The sequence below is a fragment of the Ochotona curzoniae genome, unplaced genomic scaffold, assembly GCF_017591425.1.
Source record: "Ochotona curzoniae isolate NIBS_2020 unplaced genomic scaffold, NIBS_Ocur_1.0 scaffold_4683, whole genome shotgun sequence".
Classification (NCBI taxonomy): Eukaryota; Metazoa; Chordata; class Mammalia; order Lagomorpha; family Ochotonidae; genus Ochotona; species Ochotona curzoniae.
Window position 1 is genome coordinate 1,940,877 of NW_024467121.1, and position 16,307 is coordinate 1,957,183.

Here is a 16,307-nt window from a genome sequence, read left to right on the forward strand (position 1 = left end):
TCCTGCTTACCCCTTTCCTGCCTAGTGAAGTCCCTCTTTGTTCCCCATAATCACAAATGGTAGGAGGGCAGATGCGTTGTTCCTTTCCTTCTGAGGCCACCATGCATCTTACCTTGCAAAATCTAGTACTGTGTCTGCTCCAAGGCCTGAGTAGGGGGCTCTTCCTTCAGCCTGTGCCCCCAGAGGTTGGGAAAGGGGTTCTGAAGACAGTCCCTTGGCTCAGTCTGTGGGGTATGACACCATGGGAGGGACTTTGGGGCTCCCCCTAACAAGGGTTGCACTATGGTGAATCTGGACCTGCTCTGAGGCCTGGGCATAAATCACTCTCCTGTTCCAACTCTGTGCTGTTTGCAGTTGGGGAGCAGTAACATGGATAATTCCTGTCTGCCTGCTTTCTGTTATGTGTCTTTTCCTATTATCATAGATTGATACTGTGCTGGCTCCCCAAGGCCTGTAGGTTAGTATGTGAATAATGGTACTAGTTGGTATCTCTGTAAAGTAGAAGACAAGTAGAGGATCTTAACATAGACTCCATCTTCCTCAGACAGATTCTTAGCTAGAGTAATCATCCTACGAAGCCATACTGAGTTCTAATTGTGTGTAAACACTTGTGATACAGAGATGATCAACATGAGCATGAAAATCCCTGTTCTCAACTATTTACATTGTAGTAGAAAATATAGGCAATAACTAAAATGAATGAGTGCATCAGTTTGCTTAATTGGTGATAGTATGGTAATGACCTAAGCCAGTCATGACTGAGTTTATGTAGAATGGCTTTGCATGCTGCTGCCTTCTCTCTCCCGCAGGGTCAAGGAGCAGCCTTTCACGTGGGGGCTTGTGGTTTTAGGGTAGAGGAAAGAGTACTGGGAGGTCCCCCACCTTTAACCCTTATACCATCCAAGACAGGTCACATGAACAACAGTGATTGGGCAAAGGAGCAAATATTTGGGAGCACAAATATACTGTAACGAGTAAAATACATTAGCCATAAATAACGGCTGTGCAGGAAAATGGGGGAGGGAATACTGGGGTCTTGAAGAAGGTAAATGTAAAACTGCATGGTCAGGGATTGGCTACTTTAGAAGCTGACACTTGAGAGCAGAACTATGAATGGGACGAAAAGGAATCTTGGGGTGGCTGAATAAAAAATTAAAAGTGGAGGGAAAGTAGGGCAAGGACTCTGGGGCAGGAGCCTGCACCGTGGCCTCAGGGAGATGGCTGTGGCTGCGATATCTGAGTGTCTTTGTGATATGGTTACCGGCAAGGAGGTAGGGTGTGAGTGGGTAGAGATCATGTTTGAGACAGTTGTGTGGGGGCACTGGACGGGACGATGATGTGCTCTGATCTGTAGCTTCACAAGTCCTTCCAGGATGCTGTGCTACACAGCCTGCACTAAGGCAAAGCCGGGTGCCAGAATGCAGAGACCTTTCACAGTCCTCCAAGCAAAAGAAAACCGGGAATTGTACCAGGCAGTGCCAGTGTGGTGGCAATGTGTAAGCCTGGCTGTCCTCTCTTGATGGCTGTCACTGCAACTCCTGGCTGGCACCATGTTGCTGTGGATCTCCTCCCTTTGGTGCGTTCCCAAATGCTGCCCCATCAAGGATGTTGTTTAGAATGTGCTGGGGGGCTTCCCCTGCCTCTCCTAGGGTGATGGCTGTCGAAACAGAAGCAGAGCTGAGCTGGAAGAACTAACTAGAATATTTTAAGTCTGGGTGGCCAGGGAACTATATTGCAGAAATTGTTTGGGTGACCCCAAAGACTCAACACCCAGGTATAGTGCTACTGGCAGGTGCTTAAGTGGTGAACTCAAAGAGGGCCCCTCGAGTCATGGAATGCATGAGGGAGTTGCTTTGTAAGAGCCTGGCCATTCTCTTTTTGTCTGCTCAATAAGCAGTCTGTATTTGGTATTTGGTTACAGTGATGAAGAAATGGCTGTGACGTGTGCCATGTTTCTTAGAAAGGTATATTTCTGCCCGCACACCCCACGTGGGTAAGTGCAGTATGTTTCATCAAAAAGAATACTGCGTTGTCAATTGGCTTGTGAACTGATAATTGAGCATCATTACTATGCCTGCCGTTTACTGAATATTTATTATGAGGCAGGAAATTCACAACATTTACAAGCTTCACCCTCTGTACAGGTGATGAGAACAGCATGGAGTCTTGGTGGCTCATCCAGGGTGACCTGACAAGGGAGTGGTAGGCTTTCCTTTGCCCTCCCAGATGCCCACCATGTTGACTCCTGGCTCAAAACTCCTGCAGTGAAATGTTGTAGATCTGTTAGGATTTTGGAGCCCTCCCACATGGGAAAAGATAGTACCAAATTTCCTAAACCATAGAAATGAGTAGATACAAAGTACAAAGGCTGATTTTAAATGTGTAGGGTTGGGCTTTGTGGTACAGAGGATTAAGTTGTCAGTTGGCTTATACACATCTGCTGTCACAGCACCAGCTTGAGTCCTGGTCATTCCTCCAATTCAGCTTCTTCCTGATGCACCTAGGAGGCTGTAGGTGGATGGCTGAGCTGCTTAGACCCCTGCCACCTGTGAGGGAGACCAGATGGAGTTCCAGGATCCTTGCTTCAACCTGGCTCAGCAACGGGTGTTGCAGCAGCTTGGGGAATGAATAAGCAGATGGAAGATCTTTCTCTCCTTTTTCTTTTCTGATACTCTGCCTTTTAAATAACACACACATACATACATGCATGCATTTTTTTAAAAGCATGGTAGTAAGCAAATGATTACAAACAAATGCAGCAAGTAAAAAAACCACTATCTTGTTTTGCTTTTCCAGAGTAATACAATGTTGACAGAGCATCATATTATTTCCCTATTACATTTTAACAAAATTATATATGTATTTATAGACAACATGTTTTTATTTAATTCCACCAGGCAGCTGGGATTTGCTCACATTTTCTTTTCCACACAAACTATTTAGGATTAGTCAATTGACTTAATATGTAACATCAGTTAGTGTGAACAAGAAAAGACCAACTGACATGGGAGAAAATCCTGCATAATGTAACTGTTATGTTGATAGAGTTAGCACTCAGCAGGGGAGATGCACAGTATTAACTTTGATTTGGAACCCAGTTCCCAATTTTTGTACTGCTAGTTTGACTCAGATCAAAATGCTTTTATGACAAACTTTTTCACACTTGGAATTAAATTATATGATGTGCAAAAATTATTTTGGAAGTAACTCGTGCTTTTTTTCATTAAGTTGATACCTATTGTTTTAGACTTTGGGCTTAGCCCACTTTAGTACACATATGGAAGTGTCTACAGGGACCAATGGCAACGCTGTGTTCACCCCATTTTCTCTTCATCAGAGAGTTGAGCAGAGAGGACAAAGGTTTGTTGATTAGTATACTGTGTGAAAAGTGAACAGCTTTTAATTACATTTTTTTCCATGAAGTTTTCAAGTACCCATATGTGGGTTAACTTTTTTCTTTAATATTTTATTTAATATTTACATCAATGTTCAATACATTCTTGATAATAACATTTTCATTATAAGAGACTCAGCCCTTTGTTAATAACCAAAATTAACACTACAAGTCAGAAGCAAGCAGTGAGCAGCGTCATGGTCTTTAGTGTGCTGTGCTGTGCAAGGCCGTCGGATCTTGGAAGGTGTGGGTGACCTTAGTGGTTGTCAGGACTTGGCACTGCTGTAATCACAGGAGTCCTGAGAACCAAACACCAAGGCTGGGCAAGCCAACCTTGCCACTAAGTACGCCCTACACTGATTATGTGATTCTAGGCATTAACTTCATCTTCTAAACTTCAGGTGCTCCACCATAAAATGGGGAAACTTACAGGATTGTTGAAGAAAATCTTGTTACTGGAAGACTGTGAAATCATGGGATGTGTAATTAATTAGAGGACTGAAGAAGTAATGCCAGAGACCCCACAAGAGCTAATGCTGAAATTTGTCTTCCTTAATTGCTCTTATTTATGTTGATTGTTGCCTCTTACCTATCTGACTATTCTTTCATAATGGATGCTTTGCTTTCCTCCTATTTCTCCTTGTCAAAATACACTCTCAGGCTTGTTTAAGAGGGGAAACTTGGGGTCCAGTGCAGTGACTCAATAGGCTAATCCTCCACCTTCAAGTGATAGCAACCCATATGGGTGCTGGTTCATGTCTCGGCTGTTCCACTTCCCATCCAGCTTCCTGCTTGTGGCCTGGGAGAGAAGCGGAGACTGGCCCAAATCTTTGGTATCCTACACCTATGTGGGAGACCAGGAAGAAATTCCTAGCTCCAGCTGCTGCCACCATTTGGGGAGTGAACCAGTGGATAGACAATCTTTCTCTCTCCTCCTCTCTATAGGTCTGCCTTTCCAATAAAAATAAGCATATATATATATATTTTTTTAAAGATTTATTTTGTTTTATTGGAAAGGCAGATATACAGAGAGGAGAGACAGAGAGGAAGATCTTCCGTCCAATGATTCACTCCCCAAGTGAGCACAACGGCCGATGCTATGCCGATCCAAAGCCAGGAGCCTCTTCTGGGTCTCCCACGCGGGTGCAGGGTCCCAAAGCTTTGGGCCGACCTCTGCTGCTTTCCCGGGCCACAGGCAGGGAGCTGGAAGGGAAGCGGGGCTGCTGGGATAGAACCGGCGCCCATATGGGATCCCGGGCGTGCAAGGCGAGGACCTTAACCACTTGTGCCACCGCGCCAGGCCCAAAAATAAGCATATTTTTAAAAAACGGACCCTTGAACTATTGTTGCCCACAAACCATCTCTTAGCCTCAGCAACTATCTTAAATTTGCATATGATTTTTAATTGTGATGAAGTATGAGGAAACCTTCAAAAAGTTTGTGAAAAAAAAAATGTGTAGTAGGCATGGATCTTAATTTTCTGCATCAAGATATCTATTTTCCAAGAGCTTTTTGAAGCACTCTCAACTAAGTATGTTAGCATTTGAATCATTTTGGAAGTGCACAATTCAGAAGCGTCAAAGGTTTACAGTGTTGTGCAACCACCAGCACTAGCTCCATCATTTATCCTCACTCTGGACAGAATGCTGTTCCCCAATAAGCACGCATTTGTTTTTCAAATTATTTGAGAGGCAGAGACAGAGGAGCAAGCTCCTGTTGGTGGTTTCACACTTCAAAAGCTCACAACTGACTGGTCTGGACAGAGATGCAAGCTACGAGCCAGAAATGGAATCTAGGTCTCCCATGTAGGTGTCAGAGTCCATTTACTTGAGACATTGTCTAGCCTCGCAGGGCCTGCAACAGCAGAAAGCTAGTCAGGTGCCAGAGCAAGGAATGGAACTCAGGCCTTCTGATGTGGAACGCTAGACCCAATGCCTGTTTCTGCACACTGACTTGGAAAGCCAGAGGGAAAAAAAATGCCCTAAAGTCTCCATCAAACATCAGGCTCCAAGCAGCAGAAAACCTAGGGAGCGTAGCAGAGGGCATCATGATTGACTGCCTCCTCTTGAGCGATTCCTTCTTCCTTGTTTAGGAAATCCCGCCTGCTTTAGTTGTCCATTGTTTAGAAATGGTGCCCTCAAATGCAATTTACTGTAAACTCTGAGTCTAAGTTACTCCAAGGAATCAGTTCTTCTATTCTGTGTTTGCTTTAGGTTCCAGTATGTTGCCCAGCGCCAGCCATTGAAACACAAAGGAAATCAAATGCAGAGCTTTCAAAGTCTTTTTCTTAAAACAGATACATAGAAAAAGACAGATCATCTCTGTGTGTCTCTGGATATTAGTAAGGCTGCAGTAGGAGGTCATCACTAGATTGAGTTTATTGCAGATTATGTGAAGAACCCAGCCAAGTGCATGCATGCCATCTTCCTGGATGCCCAACATCAGGCTTGGAAACACCTTTCCCCATGCCTGGTTAGCAGGGGTATTTGAATCACTTATGGGAGGTGTAACTTGTATAGAAAAGTGTTAACTCTTCAGGTTGGAGCCCTGTGGATTTGTATGCCTGGTAGACATCAAGACCATGATAGAAAACTGTACTTGGGGCTGGGGTTACTTTGCCCAGTCTATAACACCTGAAAAAGCACAACTATTCCGATTTCTATCATCACAAGTTAGTGCTGCCTCTTCTTGATTTTCAGGTTACAACCATATGCATTTTTTCAACAGGCTTTTCCTCTCAAAATTGCATTTGTGAAATTCTTCTACATGTTGCATGCATCAAATTAATCATTTCTCATTAATGTGTAGTTATCCATTGTATAAATACTTCACCAGGGGGTATACCAATGGGTAGGCCTTTATAATAACTCCCAGCTGGAAACAATAAAGAAAACAATAAAGGAAACCACACTGAATGTGTGTATATGACTTTTGGTGAACACAAGTTTTTATTTCTTAAGTACAAACCTTGGAGTGGGAGGCTGAATCATGAAGAGGAGGTATCTTTAATTTCGTTAGGTCTTGGTGAATAGATTTTCCAAACGAATTGTGTCCAGTTATGTCATCAGCTAAATACTGAGTTCTAGTTTTTCCTCATTACTGCCAACATTTTTATTATACATTCTTTTTAATTCATTTGATTGAGCTAAAATATAGTGGTAGCTCAATGGTTTTTATTTGATAGCTAGTTAAGTTGAATACCATTTCAATACAGAGATCAGCTGGTGCTCCTATCTTGTGAAATACAATTTGATTCTCATCCATCTTTAAATTTGGTTCCTTGTGGTTTATAGGATTTTACACATTCTGGATACACGTCTGTCATATACTTAGTATAGCTATCTTTTTCTGGTCCTTGTGTTATTGTCCTTGTACTTACCTGTCTTTTAATGAATAGCTCTTAGTGAAATTAATTTATCAGTCATAATGGATTGTTTTGCATATCTTCCTTTAAGAAATCTTGATTATTACAACTGACAAAAATATTACCTAGGTTTATATTTACTTCTGAAGTTTACAAAGGGTTTGTTATTGATTTCAAAGTAATATTGTGCATAAGTGAGGTAGAATTTAAGGCTCATTGTTTTCCATTGTTAAGATTTATTTTTTATTATTTTTTTATTGGAAAGGCGGATAAACAGAGAGGAGAGACAGAGAGGAAGATCTTCCGTCCGATGATTCACTCCCCAAGTGAGCGCAACGGTTGATGCTATGCTGGTCTGAAGCCAGGAGCCTCTTCCGGGTCTCCCATGCGGGTGCAGGGTCCCAAAGCTTTGGGCCGTCCTCAACTGCTTTCCCGGGCCACAGGCAGGGAGCTGGATGGGAAGCGGGGCTGCTGGGATTAGAACCGGCGCCCATATGGGATCCCGGGCCATGCAAAGTGAGGACCTTAACCACTTGCGCCACTGCGCCGGGCCCTGTTTTCTAGTTTTTTAAAAAAAGATTTCTTTGAAAGACAGTTTCAGAGCGATAGCAAGAGAAAAACGCTATTTTCCATCCTCTGGTTCACTTCCCCAGTGGCCACAGTGGCCAGGGTTGGGCCAGAAGCTGGTATTCCATTCAGGCCTACCACATGGGTGGTAGGAGCCCAGGTCATCGGGTCATCTCCCTCGGTTATACCAGGTGTTATCAGCAGGATCAAAAAAAAAAAAAAAAAACTCAGCTGTGACTGGAACTTGCACCCATGTGGGATGCCAGTATCTCAGGAAGGGGCTTAACTTCCATTATTTTCAAACACATGAGTAAAACTTCATTAGCAAAACCATTTTTTCTTAACTGTAGTAGAATATTTGTTGAAAATCAAGTGTGTTTCCAAACTGTTTTTTTCCAGTTTTCCATCCTTGTATGAATACATTTAATTATTATAATTGAATATTCAGTTTATCAAATTAACAAATTTAAAAACTAGATGACACTTTGAAAAGCATTTCATTGAGCCTAAATTTCAGTTTGGGAAGGAATGATTTTTTATAGTTGTCATAGTTGCCAGCCTTTAAGTCTCTGAGCATTAAGTATGTCTCAGCTGTATGGTTTAGTGTTCAGCATAGAAACTTGCTGGCCTTGCTCTGGCTATTGTGGCCACTTGGGAAGTGAATCACCAAATGGAAGACCTTTCTCCTCTAACTCTGCTGTCAAATAAGTATGTAATCTTAAGAAACAAAAGCCTCTTTCTAACTATATAGATTTGAAATTGCTGGGCAACATAACCTATCAGAACACAGCAGTTATCTCTCTCAAATAGGAAACAGAATGAGGTTTGTGTATCTTTGTCCAGCAGTCTTGACAGTGGCCACCGGGTTCTCGGGCTTCTGGCTGTGTGCTAGCAGAGCTCTTGGATAGGTGGCAGTTGGTCTATTTGTTGAAGGCCCCAAGTCCATGAGGTATTTGCTGTGTTCTGTGTTCTGAGTTGGTGGACAGAAGCATTCTAAAATATTTTAAGTCATTAATGTAAAAAAAAAAATCAAAAATATAAAGAAAAAAGTGTTTATTTAGGTCAACTAGGATAATAAATAATGCAATTTACTAATGTAATAACAGATGTCCTCATGCACTTATCACATTTTTAAATATACAAGAAGCTGGCTTACAGGGCTGTTTGGAGAAACTTGGAAAAGTATATTTGGCAATACAGTGAAAGTTTAACAGTGTTAAGACTAGTAAACAGATTCTTTATCATTCTTAAAAATATATCACTTGTACATTTGAGTAAGAACTAATACTTTATAGATTTTATTTTTTGTAAACATGCCAGACTTAAGCCAATTGTCAAAGGAGCTTGGTTAATAATTTATCAATATTTCTAATAGACAAAGTTCAGAAGAGAATTAATTAACTCTTCTGCATTTCCATGTGGCAACTGATATATTGCAAGCTAAATCATTCAAACAATAAAATATGCTTGAATGAATTAAACCCAAAGTTTATAAACAGCAACTTTTATATTTAATATAGATTCAACAGAATTGATGTTTGCAATTTAATAAGTAAATGATCAATCATCTGTAAAGTGATAAACTTTGATAAAGGCTTAATTTTGTTAGTAAATTTCACACAAAGGGCTAAAATAGAATAATTTTAACATAAAGCTTTAAAAGAAATAATTTAAACATATCTCCATCACTGAAAATATGTCTTTGTTATTTACAGTTAATCAATGATACCAGTGTTTAGTTTAATGTAGCCAACTGCCAGTCTTGAATCTTCCTTTCAGCACCTGTCATTATGATTTTCCTTTGAAACACTCAGATTCATCAGTTTAGTGAAGGAGAGCGGTCTGCGGTCCACAGCAATTCAATGTAGGGCCATTTGGTTTGGAGACAGCGTTTAATGGGCGTGTCATCTGTCTGCAGCATGGGATCTTCAAACCCCATAACAACTGCAGTCCCTTCTACATACATTACCTGGAGAGCAAAATAAAGCCACCATGGTTAATTGATATTCTCAGCAAATTCCAAGGTGAAATAAAACAGTTTTGACAGGCTAGTAAATTTGGGCACTTTTGATTTGTTGTGGAACTTCTGCTTTGAAAGAAACTGTGAGCAAGAATATTTGCTTATGATTAGTATGAAAATAAATTTGTAAATTAATGACCGTTTACTTCCAAGCTGACCAGATATCATGTTCTAAGGAAAAACACGTCAATCACAACACACTTTATGATAAAAGAAAATTATCCCCCAAGTGGTATACAAATTCAGAAGACATTTTCTTGTATCAGCATATTTGCACAGTTTCTACTGGTTTAATACTGAAGCACTGAGATGTTTATGCTGCCTCATGAAATGGAAAACTATATAGCTTCATATTCTGAAGCTATCATTCTTTCAATTTAATTACTGTATTCTCAGAGCAGAATACAATTTGCATTTTTTGCCAATTAAATTTGTGAATTATTTCTTTAAAATTCGCTTTTGTAATGCATGAAAAATCATGAAGGAAAAAAAGGATTTCAACCAGGCAACTGCAATCACCAGTATGTGTGAAGTCTGATGCAGGAAACGACTGACGAGGCACATGTACGAGTCGGGTCTGTAATCAGCCCAGGTGAGGTTTCTTGGGGTACTCCCTAACTGTACCACTAGACTCAAAACGCTAGCCATAGACAACATCAAGAAATGTGTGGTCTAACTTTGGAATGCATGTGTTGGGACCAGGTTTCCTCAATTGCTGATGCCTGTGCTGTGGACAGCATGCCCAGGTGCACACGGGGACAAGATGGCCAGAGCTCATTTAGCCCTGCAGAGGATGGCAAGTGCCATGTCAGAAGATGGAGAACAAAACGAGCTGGGTAACTCTCCCAGCTGAGTTCTGGCAGCAAGTGTCTGGGTGAGTGGATGCACTGGGGTGGACTCCATCAAGCAGTGGACCTTGGAAGGATTTTCTCAACATTTTAGCAACAAAACACACAGACTCTTGGCACTAAAGATCACTCAAGCAACACCTTTGGAACCTTATTCTCTATATCAGAGCTTCTAAGATGACATCAAGTGGGCATCCCCATGCACAGGTAATGATGTAGTTTGGCAGATGGGAGCAGTCCCCCACTTCCCTCCAGCCCCTCACCCCACCTGCCTACATAAAGGAAAAAAGCATATTCCCACCCATCTTCCCCGATTTCTCGACCCTTCCCACCCTAATCAGTGGGTCTCATGAGTGTGCATCCTTGTCAACTGTGTAAACAATCCCAAAGCAAAAACAAATTTAAAAAATCAGATGGTAGACAGAGGTTAACACACTTTATATGTGATAGCTATGATTATAAACGGGCAAGTAAATGCCAGAACAAATCAAAAGTATCTATGACATAACACAAGAACAAAAATTTTATCACATCAAGGGCTCACTACTGAAGCACTGAGCCATTTATCTCTTGTACTAAGAGAAATTATAACTCTTTATACTTCAAAAAGAACAGACTACTTTCAATGCAAGGCATGTATAATTATTTTCACATATCAGTAGCTCATACACATACCTGTAATTATGTACAACTAATATAAAGATAAAACTTGATTGCTTAGTCAAATAGCTTATATTAGCGCAAATGGAAGTTCTTTTAAAAATGCATTAAATAGAAAAATATACAACTAAGCTTATATTTTGGTTTCATAAACCTCATTTTTTAGGAGGCTCTACAGACATCATTTGAAATGTTTCGAGTCCACACTGGTTAATATTAGTTTCTAGAGTTGATGAAATAAATTTATTGCCAGCACAGCTGCTGCTTTTCACTTCCCCCAAATAAAACTACCTTATCTGAAAAGCTGTCTACAAAGCTTGGATTGCAATCTCTTATACTTAGTAAGACATGATCAAATACAAAAATTTCACTTATTCATAGCAACATGGCCGGATCTAGCTTTGACTGTCATGTGGTTTAAGCTTTCTCCTACTTCACCAGCTTTTTTCCTTTTATTTTCTCAAATATTTTAAAAAGTACCTTAATATGTGTTCTACCATTTTTTTCTGGCTCTTGTAACTTTAGGATATAATATGCTCTACTTTATAATTTTTATATATTATTGTCACTGTAACATTTCGTTTTCTTCAATTATTGGTCTTTAGGTTAATAGGTCACTTTTCTATAATTTGAAACTTACTATATACAGGTAATGTGGCCAACAGACCAAGGACAGGATGCAGACTAGAAATCAGGATCTCGGTGCCAACCTGTGCTCTGCCAATGACTTGCCGGGTGCCCTTGGGTAAGTCACTTTTATCTCCCTGTCTCAGATGTTTCATCTGTGAAATACGGATAACAGTTGCCCTACTGCACAGAGACTGTTTACGCAAATGATGACTTGGTTTTGATCAAGTGATGATTCATTCCAAATCAAGGCTAAACTTTAAATTCTAGGCGAAGCACTCATTAATGTACAATAGGATGTCCTACATATACTAAATTCTAATTTCATGAGAAGATCTCTGAACTTAAAAAAAAACTTTCTTATGTTTCATTATGAAAATAAAAGTAAGCACCTTTTAGATTTGGCATACCTAAAATTATGTATTTGATTTACATTATGATCTATTTTCAATAGCCATCTGCAAATTAGAAACTTCTAAAACCAGCATGGATCCAATTAAAAAGGAAGGTCAGGCATTATTCCTTCAACTATCGGCTATTTCTACTCCATTACTTGAATAGATGAACATAACAGCCACATCACATGTGCACACAAAAAGGGTGAACTGGTGTGATCCCTCTGGCTAAGCCAGGTGACTAATGTGGAGATGGATCACTCTGCGCCTGGCACTGATTTCCATAGGAAAGGAGCAGGCGTAATGGGGGAGCGCACGGGCTCCGACTGACAAGCAGACAGAACCCCTGCTCTGCCCCTGCCTGCTGCTTGACTGTGGGTGTCTACCTCTCTGTGCTTCACTTGCCCTCTCTGTAAAATGAGAATGTAAAGTACATAGCAGAGTTCCAGAGAAATGGCCTGTAAATGCTAGCCATTATGCTTATTTATTTTAATCCTTTAATTTATCTCAGTGAAAACTTCACACTGCCCCCTTTCTCCATTTACATGGGTAACAATATTCACTGGACTAACTATAAATGTTGATTCAGAAAAATGTACATAGGTGAGGGTAACAATGTGCATATAGATCAAGCAATTCTATTAAGTTGAAAATCCTGCTCCAACTCCAAAGTAGAGTATCAAAGTAGTATCAAAAAGGTCATAGGAAATATCTGATATGGATAAATGATGCCTGAATTCCAAACTTATTTGCATCAATGACTTGTTTTTTAATTCCACTTTCCCACAAACTTTTTGAAATATCTTCTTACTATACTAGTCAAATCAAAATATGACCAGTTCTAAATTATGTTGTAATAGAAACAATTCTGGAATAGTCTTTAGATAGCAACTCTATATATGGAGTGAAACACTGTTATGCACTCATTTCTTTCAATAACCCAGTTGAAGATAAATTACATGTGAATTACCATACCTTTTCATTATAATTTGATTGCTTCAATCCATTGTAGTGGTAGACAGTAAAAGATTCTGGACCACTTGAGCCCTATACAAAATAAAATACTATTAAAACTTTAAATTATATCTTAATATCAGGTTAACTGCTAATAAGCAATTAAAAGTACAGTGAAATCTTTTAAAATCCTCATCTTTTGACTAAAGAATCATTTTATGAAGAAAAAAATCCCTCAACTTAGAGTTAACTACTATAAACCTCTAATGCTGGAAGATTTGCTTCTGAAGATGACACTGCGAACCAGGAAAGTATAAATTTCCATTATAAACTGTCCTGCAGTGTGTTTTTTAACTATGAGCACACATTACTATATTTGTAAAAGCTTATCCATTTTATTAAAAAGTTTTCCTTTTATAATAATTTATTCTGTTTAATATAGAAAAGCAGGAGTATTTTTACTCAAGTTACTAACATGTACCAATATTTCCATTTTGGTAAATAATACTGAACAAGAAGTTTCTGCTCCCAAAAAATTATTTGACTATTGTAACTTTTAATTAATGAACATATGTGGGAAATGAGAATACAGACACTCTTAATCTAGTATCCAGACCATTACCAGTTAAATCCCACTAAAGATGCTGGGCTCCCAGTGACTTCCTCCCACGCCCTTGACAGAGCCTGCCTGCACCTACCTCCCCTCATCCTCGTCTCCCTGGCCATATCTGGTGGATAACAAAAGCCATCCAAGCAGGATCAAAGCCCCCCTTTATGAATTTTTTTTAATTGCAACTAAAAGAAGAGAACTACTGACTAGTATGGTTCGTAGAGAAAGATGGACTGCGAGAATGAAGGTAACTTTAGCCAAGGAGCAGAGCGAGACTGCAGACAGCATGCCAGCCTCTGCTCCTTGAGTCCCTTCAGGGGCTTGTCTCTTCAGCCCCTCTGACACTCCCTGCCCATTTGTTCATCTCCTTCACTCAAGTCACTGGCAACCCAGAATCCTAAAAGAAGGCAGGACTTCATCTAGCTGTGCAGTCTCATCACCAATGATTTACTTTTCTGAATTATTTTAGACTAGCATATGACTCATTTCCCCATGAAAAGAACTTTCATTGGCTTTTTTCATATTCATGATCTTTTTAAACTCCTCTCCACAATATCCTTTTTCTTGTTTCTCATTTTTCAAGGCCTGGTTCAAATCTCGCTTTTTCTATACAGTTTTTCTTGAACATTCTAAGTGGGTTCTTGACTGCTTTATAAATCTCTGTAACTCAGCTGTCTGAAAAGAAATCCTCTACTTTGCATCATCTCTTCTGGTGTTATTTTTGAAAAACTACTTTAAAATCTTAACTGCTTTGATTCCTGTCTTACATTCCCAACTAAAACTAAAGCTCTTGTATAATTTTTATATTCTGCTCTAAATACTTTACACATAAGGAACTAATTCATGATTACTCTTTAAGTTTCTTATGTATACAGGTCAATGCAATTAGGTAACTAATTTAATTCCTAAGTTTTTTTAAATTAAAATATTACTAGATAACTAAATTTATATTCTCTAGTTTTAGCTTAGTAATTAGCAGTTGGTATAAAATATAGGAACACCAAAAAAAAAATAAAAGTTACATAACACAGTATTCAAAATGTTAGATTCTGGCATTAGGGAGAACTATGTTGAATTCTTGAATCAGTCACTTACTAGTTGTGTGTGATCTTTAAACAATTCTACTTTCTCTAACCTCCAACTTTCTTATGCCGAAGTGGGGAAAGTTCAAGACACACGGTGCCCATAGCATATACTCAATAAAGGGCAGACAAGCTATTATTCTTAATATAAACAAAAGCTTATGAATCTTCCATTTCTTCAACCTGCACCAGCCTCAACATCATGGCAAAGAAATGCTGTTCCACAGTATACAATTTTGAAGCATCTGTTAAGATGACTGAAGATGAATATTTTCCTACCCTTTTTATTCCAGGTTTAAAATTTTACTAAAATTATTCTGATTAATCACCATATTAATCAAAAGCAATATATGAATAACAGCCAAACTCAATGTGTATGTTGCGACTTCAGAGAAAAAAACTGACACGGGCCATGATTTTGAATGTCTGACTCAGAAGGGGTCTGAGCTCCTAATAAGTGAATAGATGGCAATGTGACAAAATTTCCTTTAAAGCAACTGTTTGCAAACACAACCACCATTAGAATCCATGTGCACATCGTGTAAGACACATGGTTATGCCACCGATTCTGAGTCCCTGCAGAAAGGGAGGTGACACCAGATTCCAGTATTTCTAACAAATTCTTAGACAACACTTCCGAGTCCTTTGCTCCAAGCCAAGAGCAGGACCACATGCTTTCAGTAAGGACAGAGCTATAAAAGGGCAATGAATTATACTGCAGCAATGAGATAAACCAGGCTACAGTGAAGAATTCAGTTAGAATAACAGGAAATAAGCAAACAGTGTCATGAACTCGAAGTAGACACAGTATAGCCAAACGGAAATGTCAACTGTATGTAGAAAAGGGTTATAATTTTTTTCATCACATTAAGATACTGCAAGTAAAATGTTAATCCTTTATACAAAGAAGTTATGCTAATTATGAACATCATCATGTAATAACTATCACAGTAACACCTTGTGTTATAACTGTTCACTGTGTAAATCTAAAGATTATCCAAGTACTTTTCAGAATCTTCCCAGAGTTAATTAAAAACAAATATTAACCCTTTATTTTATAATACTCATGATGAATAAATGTATTATTTAAATGTTCTAATAGCAACCTTGAACATAAAATTTGGGGCTCGGCGTGGTGGCCTAGCTGCTAAAGTCCTTGCCTTGAATGCGCCAGGATCCCATATGGGCACCAATTCTAATCCCAGCAGCTCCACTTCCCATCCAGCTCCCTGCTTGTGGTCTGGGAAAGCAGTTAAGGATGGCCCAAGGCCTTGGGACCCTGAACCCGCGTGGGAGACCTGGAGGAGGTTCCTGGCTCCTGGCTTCAGATCAGCGCAGCACCGGCTGTTGCGGTCACTTGGGGAGTGAATCATCAGATGGAAGATCTTCCTCTCTGTCTCTCCTCCTCTCTGTATATCTGACTTTCCAATAAGAACAAATAAATCTTAAAAAAAAAAAAAAAGTAAAATTTGTATCACTGCTTTAAGTTTAAAATGCTATTTATAAAGCACTTCCATGATATCAAAACATATTAAATTTAAAAAAAGCTTTCTAAATGGTCCTAGTAGTTGGAATGTGATTAGTGTTATACAGCATTAATTTTTCTAATGTCAGAAAATAACTTTCCAAAGCTTAAAATTCCAGTAGCCCATAGTGACAGTTTTGAATTTTACTTCACTCATCTTCTCTACTCTTAACAACAAAAGCAACAGGTTCAAAAGACAGAGGGTCCTTCCCCCTTTTTTAAAAATGAATGCCAGAAGGTATTCATTTCTCAGAAGGTAAT

General features: G+C 39.3%; 1 protein-coding gene across 4 annotated transcripts in view; it reads right to left on the reverse strand.

The window, feature by feature from the left end:
* Positions 1-8,363: 8,363 nt before the first annotated feature.
* MINDY3 (MINDY lysine 48 deubiquitinase 3) overlaps positions 8,364-16,307 on the reverse strand; it is an 82,508-nt gene continuing 74,564 nt past the window's right edge. For 3 of the 4 annotated variants that reach the window (XM_040968321.1, XM_040968323.1, XM_040968322.1), the window contains 2 exons: positions 12,851-12,922; positions 8,364-9,294 (listed from right to left, as the gene is read on the reverse strand). In XM_040968321.1, the coding sequence (XP_040824255.1) occupies positions 9,145-9,294; positions 12,851-12,922 (222 nt within the window). In that variant the 3' untranslated portion in view covers positions 8,364-9,144. The remainder of the gene's footprint in view (positions 9,295-12,850; positions 12,923-16,307) is intronic. The other variant, XM_040968324.1, reaches the window with a different exon arrangement.